At 20.0% G+C, this 14013-nt stretch overlaps 6 protein-coding genes across 6 annotated transcripts; 5 read left to right on the forward strand and 1 right to left on the reverse strand.

Moving 5' to 3' along the window:
* Window positions 1-92: 92 nt before the first annotated feature.
* DDB_G0281887 (hypothetical protein) lies at window positions 93-379 on the forward strand (the record flags this gene model as incomplete). The annotated part of the gene is made up of 2 exons (XM_635390.1): window positions 93-102; window positions 204-379. 2 exons carry the CDS (start codon window positions 93-95, stop codon window positions 377-379), a joined length of 186 nt encoding a protein of 61 aa, XP_640482.1.
* Window positions 380-948: 569 nt separating this feature from the next.
* Window positions 949-2805, forward strand: DDB_G0281889 (hypothetical protein; the record flags this gene model as incomplete). The annotated part of the gene is made up of 5 exons (XM_635391.1): window positions 949-994; window positions 1134-1390; window positions 1531-1834; window positions 1923-2348; window positions 2480-2805. 5 exons carry the CDS (start codon window positions 949-951, stop codon window positions 2803-2805), a joined length of 1359 nt encoding a protein of 452 aa, XP_640483.1.
* A 152-nt stretch (window positions 2806-2957) lies between these two features.
* On the reverse strand, window positions 2958-6311 carry DDB_G0281891 (RabGAP/TBC domain-containing protein; the record flags this gene model as incomplete). Its single annotated transcript, XM_635392.1, has 4 exons — window positions 2958-4039; window positions 4150-5092; window positions 5191-5343; window positions 5439-6311. 4 exons carry the CDS (start codon window positions 6309-6311, stop codon window positions 2958-2960), a joined length of 3051 nt encoding a protein of 1016 aa, XP_640484.1.
* A 929-nt stretch (window positions 6312-7240) lies between these two features.
* Window positions 7241-7503, forward strand: DDB_G0281893 (hypothetical protein; the record flags this gene model as incomplete). Its single annotated transcript, XM_635393.1, has 2 exons — window positions 7241-7345; window positions 7384-7503. 2 exons carry the CDS (start codon window positions 7241-7243, stop codon window positions 7501-7503), a joined length of 225 nt encoding a protein of 74 aa, XP_640485.1.
* Window positions 7504-9830: 2327 nt separating this feature from the next.
* mrkC (CAMKL family protein kinase) lies at window positions 9831-12245 on the forward strand (the record flags this gene model as incomplete). Its single annotated transcript, XM_635394.1, has 2 exons — window positions 9831-10043; window positions 10137-12245. The coding sequence occupies 2 exons, from the start codon at window positions 9831-9833 to the stop codon at window positions 12243-12245; spliced, it is 2322 nt and encodes a 773-aa protein (XP_640486.1).
* Window positions 12246-13270: 1025 nt separating this feature from the next.
* DDB_G0281897 (hypothetical protein) lies at window positions 13271-13876 on the forward strand (the record flags this gene model as incomplete). Its single annotated transcript, XM_635395.1, has 1 exon — window positions 13271-13876. One exon carries the CDS (start codon window positions 13271-13273, stop codon window positions 13874-13876), a length of 606 nt encoding a protein of 201 aa, XP_640487.1.
* Window positions 13877-14013: the final 137 nt, after the last annotated feature.

Raw genomic sequence — 14013 nt, forward strand, 5'->3', positions numbered from 1 at the left:
AAAAAAAAGCTTTAAATTAAAAAATAGTAATCATTTTTTTTTTTTAAAAAAAGAATAAATAAACAAATATATAATTATAAATATTTTAAAAAATGATTTTTAGTAAGTATTAATTAAAAAAAATTAAAAAATATATATTTGGTTAAAACTAATTTTTATTATTTTTTTTTTTTTATTTTTTTTTTTTAAATTTTAAAAAAAAGGATCTTTGGTAAATTTTGGTAATAGTTCAAATAATTATGAATCATTAAAATCAAATGGTGTATCTAGTCAATTGTTGGTATTAAAAGAAAATAATATTGGAAACCAACAATCAAATAATAGAATGGCAAATTTTCTTGGTGGAAGTAATAGATATGATAGAATTTGTGAAGAATAAACTGTGTTGAATTTCTTTTTTATATATAAATATATATTTTGTTTAAAACTTTTAACTTTTTAAAAATAAACTAAAAAAAATAAAAAAAAAAAAATTAATAATAAAAAATTTGTATTAATATTATTATTATTATTATTATTATTATTATTATTATTATTATTATTATTATTATTATTATTATTATTATTATTATTATTATTATTATTATTATTATTACTTTTATAAATTTGATGATGTGGGTGGATTGATAAAGATAAAATATGAAAATATTGATTTTTCTTTTTACATATCCCTTAATTTGGAATTTCTAAAAATAAATGAAAAATAAAAAAAAAAAAAAAAAAATTAAAAAAAAAAAAAAAAAAAAAAAGATTTTATTTTATTTTAATTTTATTTTTTTTTTCTATTTCGTGTGTAATTGTTGTGTGGTAAAAAAATTAAATAACAAAAAAAAAAAAAAAAAAAAAAAAAAAAAAAAAAAAATTGGCGCTGATGTTCATTTTTAATTATTTTTTTAAAAAAAAAAAAGTAAAAACATTTATTCCACACATTAAAAATATAAAAATATAATGCGTGAAATTATTTCTATTCATATAGGTCAAGCTGGTATCCAAGGTATTTATTAAAAATATTATTCTTATTATTTATTTATTTTATTAAAAATATTATTATTTATTTATTTTATTAATAATAATATTTTAATTTTTTTTTTTTTTTTTCATTTTTTTTTTTTTTTTTATAATTTTTTTTATAGTTGGTAATTCATGTTGGGAACTATATTGTTTGGAACATGGAATAGATAAAGATGGTACATTTAAAAAAGATTATAAAAGAGGTAATGATGTAAAATATGAAACATTTTTTAGAGAATCATCAACTAAAGATAAAGTTGTACCACGTTCTTTATTTATTGATTTAGAACCAACAGTTATTGATGAAATTAGAAGTGGTGATTATAGGGAATTATTTCATCCAAATCAATTAATTAATGGAAAAGAAGATGCTGCAAATGTAAAAAAAAAATTAAAAAAAAAAAAAAATCACAAAAAAAAAAAATCACAAAAACCATACTTATAAATTTATTTATTTATTTATTTATTTACTAATATTTTAATTAAAAAAAAAATAAAAAAATAAAAAAAAATATAAAGAATTATGCAAGAGGACATTATACAGTTGGTAAAGAACTTTTAGATTTATCATTACAAAGAATTAGAGAATTAACAGATGAATGTGACGGATTACAAGGATTTTTCTTATTCCATAGTGTTGGTGGAGGTTCAGGTTCAGGATTTGGTTCATTATTATTGCAAAAATTAGCTTCAGAATATGGTAAAAAATCAAAAATTGATTTTTGTATTTATCCATCACCACAAGTTTCAACAGCTGTAGTTGAACCATATAATTGTGTACTTTCAACTCATTCTTTATTAGAACATTGTGATGTTACATTTAGTAAGTATAATTAAATATCTCTATTTTATTATTATTTTATTAATTTTTTAAATTTTTTTTTTTTTTTTTTTTTTTTTTTTTATTACAGTGTTAGATAATGAAGCAATTTATGATGTTTGTAAAAAAAAATTACATATTGAACGTCCATCATATGCAAATCTTAATAGAATGATAGCACAAGTTATAAGTTCATTAACATCATCACTTCGTTTTCCAGGTCAATTAAATGTTGATATTAATGAATTTCAAACCAATTTAGTTCCATTCCCACGTATTCATTTCCTTTTAGCATCATATGCACCATTAATTTCAATAGAGAATGCAAATCATGAACAAGTTACAGTTAGTGCAATTACAAACTCTGTATTCAGTAATGATAACCTTTTGGCTAAATGTGATCCAAGTTCTGGTAAATATATGTCTTGTTGTCTTTTATATCGTGGTAATATGACACCAAATGAAGCTCAAACTGCTGTTGCTGATATTAAAACTCAAAAATCAAAAACTGTTAATTGTATTTATTTTTAAAATTTTTAAAAAAAAACTCTATATTTATATTTATATTATTATTTATATTTATATTATTATTTATTAATTATAAAAATTTATTTTAATATTAATTTAATATTATTTTATTTTTAATAGTTACAAGTTGGTCAAAAGGTACAGGTTTTAAATGTGGTATTAATTCATCAATACCAACAGTGGTTCCAGGTGGTGATATGGCAAATATTGAGAAAGCTGTTTGTTTACTTTCAAATACAACTTCAATTTCACAAATCTTTAATAGATTAAATAGAAAATTTTCATTAATGTTTGAAAAGAGAGCATTTGTTCATTGGTATGTTGGTGAAGGTATGGAAGAAGGTGAATTTGCTGAAGCAAGAGATGATCTACTTGCCTTGGAAAAAGATTATGAAAGTTTAGCTGAAGACTTAGATGATGAACAAGTAGAAGAACAAGAATATTAAAAAAAATTATTTAAAAAAAATTTTAAACATAAAAAAAAAAAATATAAAATTAATTTGTTTCCAATTTTAATATTATTATTTTTTTTATTATTATTTTTATTTTATTTTTTATTTTATTTTATTTTTTTTCAATTAATTTTAGTTTTCTTTATTTATAATTTATTTTCATTATTATTGTTAATATTATTATTACTTAAAATTTCTTGAATTTGTTTTACTTTTTCAAGAGCTTTTATAAAATCATCAATTTCAGATTTTGAAAGTTCATCTTCATTACCAAGTAAAAAGTTTTTACCTTTTTCAAGGAATGGTAAAACCTCTTTTAATTGATTACCAAATTCGATTTGAGTATTTTTTAATTGTTTTAGTGCTTCACTATCTTGAGAGATTAATGGTGATGATGGTAATGTCATTGATTTATGTTTATTAAGAGTTCTAGCTTGGCCAATTGATATAGTTGGATTGGAAATAGATAATGATGATGTATTGTTGTTGATTGGTGTAGTTGCAGTTGAGAATAAACTAAATAAATCAGATTCTTTACTATTTGCAAAAATATCTTTAACATTCGATTTCACTGGTATTGAAACATGTGAACTATTATTTAATGATGATGATGAAGATGATGGTGATGGTGAAAAATGACTATTATTATTATTATGAGTTAAAATTGGTGTATGACTTTGTAATGGTGTAGTTGTTGATGATGATGATGATGATGATGATGATAATAATGTTGATGTTGATGTTATATTTGGAGTATTACTAACATTTGAAGTTGAGGAAATTAATGGAGTTGTTTTATTACTTAATGGATCAATTGGTGTTGTATTTGCTGATGATAATTGTGAAGAATATGGTTGGAATGATGAGGTTGTTGATTCAAATGTTGAAGTCTCTGGGAATGGTAATGTATTTGCTTGTGTTGAAGGTGTAGTAATATTATTATTACTATTATTATTGTTATTATTAATATTATTATTGCTATTATTATTATTATTATTATTATTATTATTATTATTATTATTATTATTATTATTATTATTATTATTTGGAATTTGTCTTGAACCACTTGATGATAAAGTTGTTGGTGGTTGAGCAGTTTTTACCATACCTGCAATTGAACAATTAGAATCCTTAATTTCCAATGCTTTTTTAATTAACATATAAACATCTTCAACTGGTGGATATTTATAAATTCTTTTTAATGCATAAATACTATCACTTTTTAATACTTTTAAAATTTTATATATAAAGTCAATTAACGTTAGTTATATATATATATAATGATTTTTTAATAATAATAATAATAATAATAATAATAATAATAATAATATTACTTACAATGTTCTCTAATATAAGTTAACATTGAAATACAAAAATAATCAATTAAAATTAAATTTTCACCATAAGCAAAAAGAGCATCCCAAATATTTAAAACATCATCAAAATGAAATTCTCTACCAAATAATAAACGAATCCAACGTAGTAAATAAATTTGTGGTTCAATATCTAAGGAATCCAAGTGTTGATAAAGTTCAAAATCTTTTTGTTTTAATAAAATTGAGTGAATATATTTACATTTTAAAACAACATCATTACATTTTGATGATAATTCCTCTTCTTCATTATCCTGTACACTACTTGATGATGAAGATGCTACTGTTGGTGAATTACTACCTAATGGTGGTGGTGGTGGTGGTGATGGTGATGATGATGACGAAGGTGGTGGTGGTGAAACTGTTGATGATGAAGATGATGTTATTGTTGATGATGATGATGATGTTGATGTTGATGATGATACTGTTGTTGCAGCTGCTGTTGTTGTTGATGATGATGATGATGATGATGATGATGATGGAGAAGTTGTTGTATTATTATTATTTGTATTATTTGAATTATTTGAATTATTAGTTTGTTGAGTTGGTGCAGGAGCATACCAATCTGAAGTAAATTTCATTAACCTTTCAAAGATAGCAAAAGTATCATGTTCTAAATATTTAATATTATAAATGAAATCAACTAAAGTTGAAGATGAATTTTCATCCAATTTCTTATAGCTACTATACTCTTGATTGTATAAATAAATGATTGGTGCCAATAATTCATGCATACCTTGTCTATAAGAGATGATACCATTGGTTTTTGAATAAACAAATAAAATGGTTGCCATCATTTCCCTAATAACTGGATTTGAAAAGAAATCATTATCTGGATGAGTTCTCTCTAAATCAATTTTAATAATTTTTTGTGTATCTAAATTTTTAAAGAATTTATTCCATGGTGACTTTTATTTTTTTGAAAAAAAAAAAAACAAAAAACAAAATTAGTAAAAAAAAAAAAAAAAAAAAAAAAAAGATATTTTTATATATATATAAAACATACATCGTCATTTTGAGATAATGGATCATATGTTGAATTTGAATTTCTTGGGTCAAAACAATGTTCTTCTTTTAATTTTTCATATCTTTTTCTTTGTTGAGTAATATCTCTTTCCCATTTATCAACTCTATTAATATCTAATCCACCTAAAAATAACTAAAGTTTTTAAAAAAAAAAAAAAAAAAATTGTTAATGAGTAAAAAAAAAAAAAAAAAAAAAACAACAAATAATTAATGAATTAAGTTATATACCTTCCAAGCAATACCTCTCAATGGTGAATATTTTAAAGCACCAGTGAATGCATTCATTTTTAAAATTTCTAAAGGTTTTTTTTCTAATGGAATGGTTGAAAAGAAGATTTTATTGAATTCAGATTGTAGTGGTGAAATTAAAGGTTCTTCTTGTTTTTCATGAATCTCTTGCTCAATTGTACCAACTGTTGTTGTGGATATAATATGTTCATCTTTTGATGCAGTTGTTACTCCCATTGAAAAACTATTATTCATATCTTTATTTGTTGTTGTTGTTGTTGTATTTTCATTACTATTACCATTATTATTATTATCAATTTCATTATTATTATTATTATTATTATTATTTATTATTGATACAATTGGTGTGAATATTTCATGAACTACATTTTCTTTTTTAATTTGTTCATCTTGGTCACTGTCACTATCATCTACTTTTGTATTAATGTTAACTTCTAATGGATTTACTACAATTGGTTCACTATTGATCAATGTGGATGTTGGTGTAGTAGTTGTAGTTGGTACTGCAGTAGTTGCAGTGGTTGTTGTAGTAGTTGTAACTGTATTTTCTTTAGTTACACTTATTGGTTGAGATGGTATAATTTCTTCTTGTTGTTGTTGTTGTTGTTGTTGTTGTTGAGTAGAAGTTGATGCTTCAATTGGTATTGGAGGTATTGATGATGAAATTAAAGGACTATTTGCGGCCTCTGTACCAAAAATAGATTCTACTGCTGCATCAACTTTCTTTTCTTTAGTTGGTATTGTATCAAATATTGATGACATTATATCATTTGATGTTGTGACACTATTTCTTATATTTGGTGTTGTTGTACCTGAATTTATATCTAAATCTAAAAATCCACTGGTATCCATTTGTTTTTTTTTTTTTTTTTTGTTTATATAATTGTATGTGTATGTTTTTTTTTATAAATATATATATATATTTTTTGTTTATAAAATTATGTAATTTGTATTAGCTTTTTTTAAAGTGTACAATACTTTAAAAATTAATAGTAAACACTAATACAGTCACTGAAAAAAAAAATACAAAAAAAAAAAAAAATAGATATTTTTTTGTGTGTGGTTTTTATAAAAAGCAAAAAAAAAAAAATTAAAATAAAATATTTTTTTTTTTTTTTTTTCTTTTTTTTTTTTTTTTCTTTTTTTTTTAATTTCAATAATTCCAATGAATTCTCCAAAGAGAATGAAAAAAAAACAATAAAGAAAAACAATAAAAAAATTTAATAAGGTAATTAAATTTAATAATTACCTTTTTGATCATATATTATTAGAAGAAACAACAATTATTCTAATTCAAGTTTTATCATATTTTCATTCCAAAATTAAACTAAAACGTTTTCGTTTATTTTTTTTTTAAAATTTTTTTTTAAAATTTTTTTATTTTTTTATTTTAAATTTTATTTTATTTTTTATTTATTTTCTTTTTTTTAAAATTTTTTTTTTTTTTTAATTTTTAGATTAATTCCTTATTTGGATTTCAAAGGATGTCCGCGGACAAATTCTTTTTTTTTTTTTTTTTTTTTTTTTTTTTTTGTTTTTGTTTTGTTTTCCTTCTATGAAATGATAATAATATTTATATATATAAACAGAAAAAAAGATATACCAAATTAAAAAAAGAATAAAAATAATAAAGTAAATAATAACAATAAAAAAAAAGAAGGAAAAAAAAAATAATTAAGATATAATCTATTAAAAGAAAAAGTTGATTTTTTTTTTTTAAAAATACTTTATCACTAATTCCAAAAAAAAAATTGTGGGTAAAAATAAAAAATATTTAGATAATGTATTTTTTTAGCATAAAAACAATTTATTATTATTATTTTTATTATTATTGTTATTTATTATTTATTGTTGTTGTTGTTGTTGTTGTTGTTGTTGTTGTTGTTGTTATTATTATTATTATTATTTTTATTTTTAATTTTAGATAATCTATATTTTAAAAAAGAAAAAAAAAATCCTACATATTATTTTCACCACTACCACACATATACATATTATTACAATAGTTGTAAATATTTTACTGTTAGTTCCATATTTTTGGTAAATTCGAATTTACACCCACCACTAGAACTGTTTGACATAAAAAAAAAAAAAAAAAAAAAAAATAATAAAAATAATAAAAATAATAAAAAAATAAAATAAAAAAAAAAAAAAAAAAAAACAATAACAAAAATAATAATATTAATTATAAAATGTTTTTTTTTTTTAATTTAAAAAAAGTTAATGAATTTAGGAAAGAATTATAATATTTTTTTTTTATATAAATTTTATATGGGTTTATAAAAGACTGCGTAGGGAGTGTGTAATAAATATCTATATTTATAAAAAAATAATAATTTATTTTTACATTAAACTTTTAATGTTAATATATTTTTGTAATTTTAAAATATCCAAACCCCAAAAAAAAAAAAAAAAAAAAAAAGTAAAAAAATAAAAAATATAGCCTTTAAAAGTATTAATGGGTTTATTATTATTTTATTTATTATTTTTATTTTTTTTTTATATTTTTTAAAATCACTATCACCAATCATAAGAATATTATTCGATTTAAAATTCATCGAAAAAAAACAATGTCAATTAAAGCTATTTATTTATTGAAAAATGTATTTTTTAATATAAAAAAAAAAAAAAAAACCCTTTTTTAAAAAATTAATTAGGGTTTTTTTTTTTAGTCATTTTTTTTTTTTTTAGTCATTTTTTTTTTTTTTTTTTTTTATTCACAATTCCTTTGCTTTTTATATTAATTATAAAATTTAAAAATAAAAAGCTCCTTACTTTCGTTTTTTTTTTTTTTTTTTTGTGTATACACTAAAAATAAAAATATTTTGTCAAACTCTGTTTAAAATAAAAAAAATAAAAAAATTAAACAAAAAAAAAAAAAAAAGAAAAAAAAATATAAAAAAAAAAAAAAAAAAAAATAAATTCAAAGTGAATAATTCCAATTTTTAAGGTTCATTTTTGATTATTCTTTTCGTTTTATTAAATAATAATAATAATAAAAATAAAAATAATTAATAATAATATTATTAATAAAAATAAAAAAGATATTTTAAATCAATTACTGTGATAACAAGTATAATCTTTTTAATTTTTTTTTTTTTTTTTTTTTTTTTTTTTATTCAACTTTTATTATTTTTTTTTTAATTTTTTAATTTTTAGCTCATTTATGATTATAAAAATATTTTTATAATATTAATATAATTGTAGCCATTAAATTGTTTAAAATTTAAATTCAAAAAAAAAACCACCAAACCAAGTAAATGATCCAAATGGTGGTTATTAAAATTAAAAATAATTAAATAATTAAATAAATAAACAAATAATAAAAAAAAAAAAAAAAAAAAGAACTAAAGAAAAAAAAAAAGGTATATTTCCCAAATAACAATATTTTTGAAAAAAGAAAAAAAACTGTTTCTATTTTTTTGTTTTTATTTGTTTGTTTATGTTTGTTTGTTTTAAAAAAAATGAAAATTTGATTAATAATAGATATTTCTTTCTTTCTCGTTCATAAAGACACTCAAAACCCCCACAACCACAAAAAACACACATTTTACCATTTATATTATTTAGATATTATTCGACACACTTTAATAAATATAAAAAACGTATTAATGTGATGTGTTTTTTTTTTTTTTTGTTTCTTTCATTAAACACTTTATTCATTTATTCATTTATTTATTATTTTTTTTTTATTTTTTTTTTTTGTAAAAACTAAAAACATCTTTTAAAATTATATAATTTTAATTTTAATTTATTATTATTTTTGTTAATTTTAAATCACAACTTATTAGGCAAATCAATTTAGTGATAAAAATAAAAGAAAAAAATAATTATATAATTATAACAATAATTTATTTTTTTTTGGAAATTTTGCAAAGTGATATTATTGGTTTATTTTTTTTTATTTTTTTTTTTTTTTTAAAAAAATTATTTTTATATCTTTTATCTTTGCCTAAATTAAAAATTTTATTTATTTATTTATTTATTTATTTATTTATTTATTTATTTATTTATTTATAGAAGAATTAAATAAAATTATAAAAAAATATTAAAATAAAAAAAAAAAAAAAAAACTTCACATATCCAATTTATTAAAAAAAAAATAATTGGCTGTATTTTTATAATTATTATTTTTATTATTAATATTAATAATATTATTATTAACAATATTAGTATTTTTGCTTTAGAGTTTTTTTTTTTTTTTTTTCCTTTTTTTTTTATTTTTATAATTATTATTTTTATTTCTTTTTTTTTTTTATCTTTATTAGTTTAAACTTTTAATTTTATTTTTTCTTTTTTCCAAACATTTTAAAAAAAAAAAAACCAACATATTAATTAATTTAATTTTATTTTAAAATAAAGTAAATAATAATGGAAAGTAATAAATCATCATCACATGGAGATGTATCAACTTCTCCATCATTTTTAAATAATCATCATCAATTTAATAATGGTGGTGATATAATCCCAAAAAAGAAAAAAAATAGGATAATGCATGTTGGTTCTTATGAAGTTGGCAAAACTTTAGGTAATGGTACATTTGGTAAAGTTAAATTAGGTACAAATATTTGTACAAAAGAAAATGTAAATAAATAAATTTATAAAAAAAAAAAAAAAAAAAAAAAAAAAAAAAAAAAAAAAAATTAATTTATTTTATTATTATAAAATAATTTTTAGGTTGCAATTAAATTTATAAAAAATAATAAATTATCAGGAAAACAAAAAGAAACATGTTTTAGAGAAATTGATATTATGAAATTATTAGATCATCCAAATATAGTGAAATTATTAGATGTTGTTGATAAAAGAGAAGAAGAAGGTACAACTTATTTAATAGTTGAATATGTATCAGGTGGTGAATTATTTGATTATATAGTTGCACGTGAATATATTAAAGAGAAAGAAGCAAGAAAATTTTTTAGACAAATGATATCGGCCATAGAGTATTGTCATGCAAATTTAATAGTTCATAGGGATTTAAAACCCGAGAATTTATTATTAGACTCAAATGGTGATATTAAAATCTCGGATTTCGGATTGAGTAATAATATTCAACCTGGTAAGCTATTGGAGTCATTTTGTGGCTCACCATTGTATGCAGCACCAGAGATATTGAAAGCAGAGAAATATTTAGGACCACCCGTTGACATTTGGAGCTTAGGCGTTATCATGTACGCCGTGCTCTGTGGCAACTTGCCATGGGAGGGCGACTCGCAGGCAGAGATCTCGTTCAATTCAGTGCATGGTAATTACGAAGATCCCACCCATTTATCGGCAGAGGCAGTTCACATTCTACGAAGAATGATTGTACCAAATCCAAAAGATAGAGCAACGATTCAAGAACTTAAAAATCATCCATGGACCAATATTGATTATCAAGAGATTCCAAAATCTCATTTACCACCAAGAGATGCGGTTCATGAGATTAAGGAAGACATTTTCGCTCATTTAATTTCACTTGGTTTTCCAAATACAAAAGAAACTCGTGATATAATATTAAAGAATGAAAATTGTGGTATTGTAAATGTTTATCATTTACTATTGGATAGATATGCTTCTAAAGAAGTTGAAAATTTAAAATCAAAATTAGAATTACTCTCAAAAAGAAAGAAATCTTTCTCTGATAAAAGAAATCCTTCAACAAATTCTTTAGCTTCAATTCCAGAAGATTCAAATGATTTATCTTCTAATAATAATAATAATCAACAACAACAAAATTCACCACCTTCTAAAACTAATTCCTCTTCCACTTCTTCATCAAATAGAGAATCAAATAATAATTCTCCTTCTCAAGGTTCAATAAAAGAAATTAGTTTAGATGAGTTGGATAATCATATAGAACAATTGGATAATGATATTGAAAATTCTGATAATAATAAATCATCTTCACTTACAAGAAGATCTTCTGATCCAAATAAAGATATTGAAAATTCTTTAAAAGCTCAAGGTTTATTTTCAAGTTATTCTGCACCTGGTGTACCAAATTCTGATCATAATTATGATTTTGAAACTTATCAACAACAACAACAATATCAACAACAACTACACCAACAACAACTACAACTACAACAACAATATCAATCACAAATACAATCCGATATATCATTCCCACATGATGATGTTGAAATTGAAAGTTATTCAATTCAACAGCAACAACTACAACAACAACAACAACAACAACAAGAACAACACAAAGAAGATAATAATAAACCAAATACAAATTTAAGAAGAAATTCAATTGCAGTTTCAACATTTATGGAAGATGAACCAAATGAAATGCCAATTAATAATTTGTATAAAATGAATGAACAAATTCAACAACAACCAATTATTGGTGGTAGTGGTAATGTAATGAGATCACAATTTAATCAAACATTACCAACAATTGATCAACAACCAGTTATTGAAGCACCAAAAACGAGAAGAATGAGTTTAGATTCACGTATGTTAAATGGTGATCAACAATCATTGGTTGAAAAGAATCAACATATGGCAAGTCCAAGAACTTCGAAAGGTATATTTAAATCTTCAACTACCACTACTAAATCACCAGAGAAAACAATTATCGAATTGAAAAGATCTCTCGAAGAAAGTGGTTTATTCACTAAAAAGAAAGGTCCTTACCTTTTCTTATGTTTTGATGAAGATAACTCTGTTAAATTTCAAATCGAAATCGTTAAAATTTGTAACCTTGATTTAACTGGTATTCAATTAAAAAGATTAAGTGGCGATACTTGGAAATATAAAGATATTTGTACTGAATTAGTTGAATCAATGAAATTATAAGTTTTTTTTTAAAAAAAAAATAAATAGTAATAAATAATAAAAAAATAATAAATAATAAATAATAATAAATAATAAATAATAATAAATAATAAATAATAATAATAATAAATAATAAAAAAAAAAAAAAAAAAATATATATATATTATTAAATAATATTTATATTAATAAATAAAAAAATAATAATACTTAACGATTAATCACCTATGTATTGATATATATAAATAAAAAATTTTAAAATCTCAAATCATTCTTTTTTAAAAATAATATAATATCACATAAAAAAAAGAGATAAAATTCTTTTTTTTTGAATAATAAAAATTTTTAATATTTGATTGGAAACCAATATTTAATTTTTATATTTTTATATTTTTATTTAATATTTTAATTAAAATTTTATTTTATTTTAAAAAAAAATTATAAAAAAATGTGTGATAAATAATAAAATCTAAAATTTTATTTGTTTAAAAAAAAAATGAAAAATAAAATGAAAATTAAAATATTAAGGTGTCAAATTGTTTTTAATAATAATAATTATAAATAATAAGGTATTTAGTCCATTGGTAATCAAAATGTTCCTCCTGAAATGGAGTTCTCATTCCAGCCATAAACGATGACATATTATTTACTTTGTTTTTTTTTTTTTTTTTTTTTAATTAAATAAATAATCTTTCCATTTTCTTTTCGTTTTTTTTTTTCTTTTCCTTTTTTTTTTTCTTTTCCTTTTTTTCCTTTTTTTTTTTTTTTTTTTTTTAAAAATTTAATTTTATAAACCTTAATATGAAATAGTATTTTTAACCACATTTGAAAATTATGAATTTTCATTTTTTCTAAAAATAGTAAAAATTATTTAACCTATTTTTTTTTTTATTAAAATCAATATTTAAAAATAGAATTTTTTATATATACTTCTTAAAGTTACTATAAATACCCAAAAAAATCAAATTATTTTATTTATTTATTTATTTATTTATTTATTTATTTATTTATTTATTAATTTTATTGTTAAAAAAAAAAAAAAAAAAAAAATGAAGATATTATACTTTATATTTGTAATAATAATTAATATTTTATTAATTTTGAATCATGTTAAATCAAAATATAATACGTTTATTTTTGAAAATACAGATGGCTTTCCGGAGTGTAATAGAGAAGTTCCAATTGATAAATGTACCTTATTTTGTGGTAGACTTTTTGGTGGTCTTTCATATGATAGTGAAAAGTTAATATTTTATGAAGGTGAAAATTGTTATACAATGATCCATGGTGAGTTTTTATGTAGTGATACAGAAAGAACTTCTTTTAGAATGGATAATTATTTAGCCGATGATGAAAGTTGGTATAAAGCATTTTTCAACTATTTGGTAAATTGTACTTGGGACGAAAAAAATACACCGGAAACACCATCACCAACAGAAAATGCACCAAATACAAGTGGTGGTAGTAGTGAAGGTAATCATTACACTTATAAAAGTAGTAGTAGTAGTAGTGAACATATCAATGATATTCCAACATATTCCCACTCTGGTTATGGAAATTATGGGGAAGATCCTCAAAGAAACATTGGTATTTCATTATCAAGTTCTTTAATTTTTATTTCAATTTTATTTTTAATAATTTTTATAAATAATTAATTATTATAAATATCAAATTATAATAAAATTTTAAACAAAAAAAAAAAAAAGAGATAAAAATCTTTTATTATATCTTCGTTTATTTATTAATTTTTTTTTTTTTCTTTTGTTTTTTTTTTTTTCTTTTTTTTTTTTTT

This window comes from Dictyostelium discoideum (genome assembly GCF_000004695.1).
Source record: "Dictyostelium discoideum AX4 chromosome 3 chromosome, whole genome shotgun sequence".
Classification (NCBI taxonomy): domain Eukaryota; phylum Evosea; class Eumycetozoa; order Dictyosteliales; family Dictyosteliaceae; genus Dictyostelium; species Dictyostelium discoideum.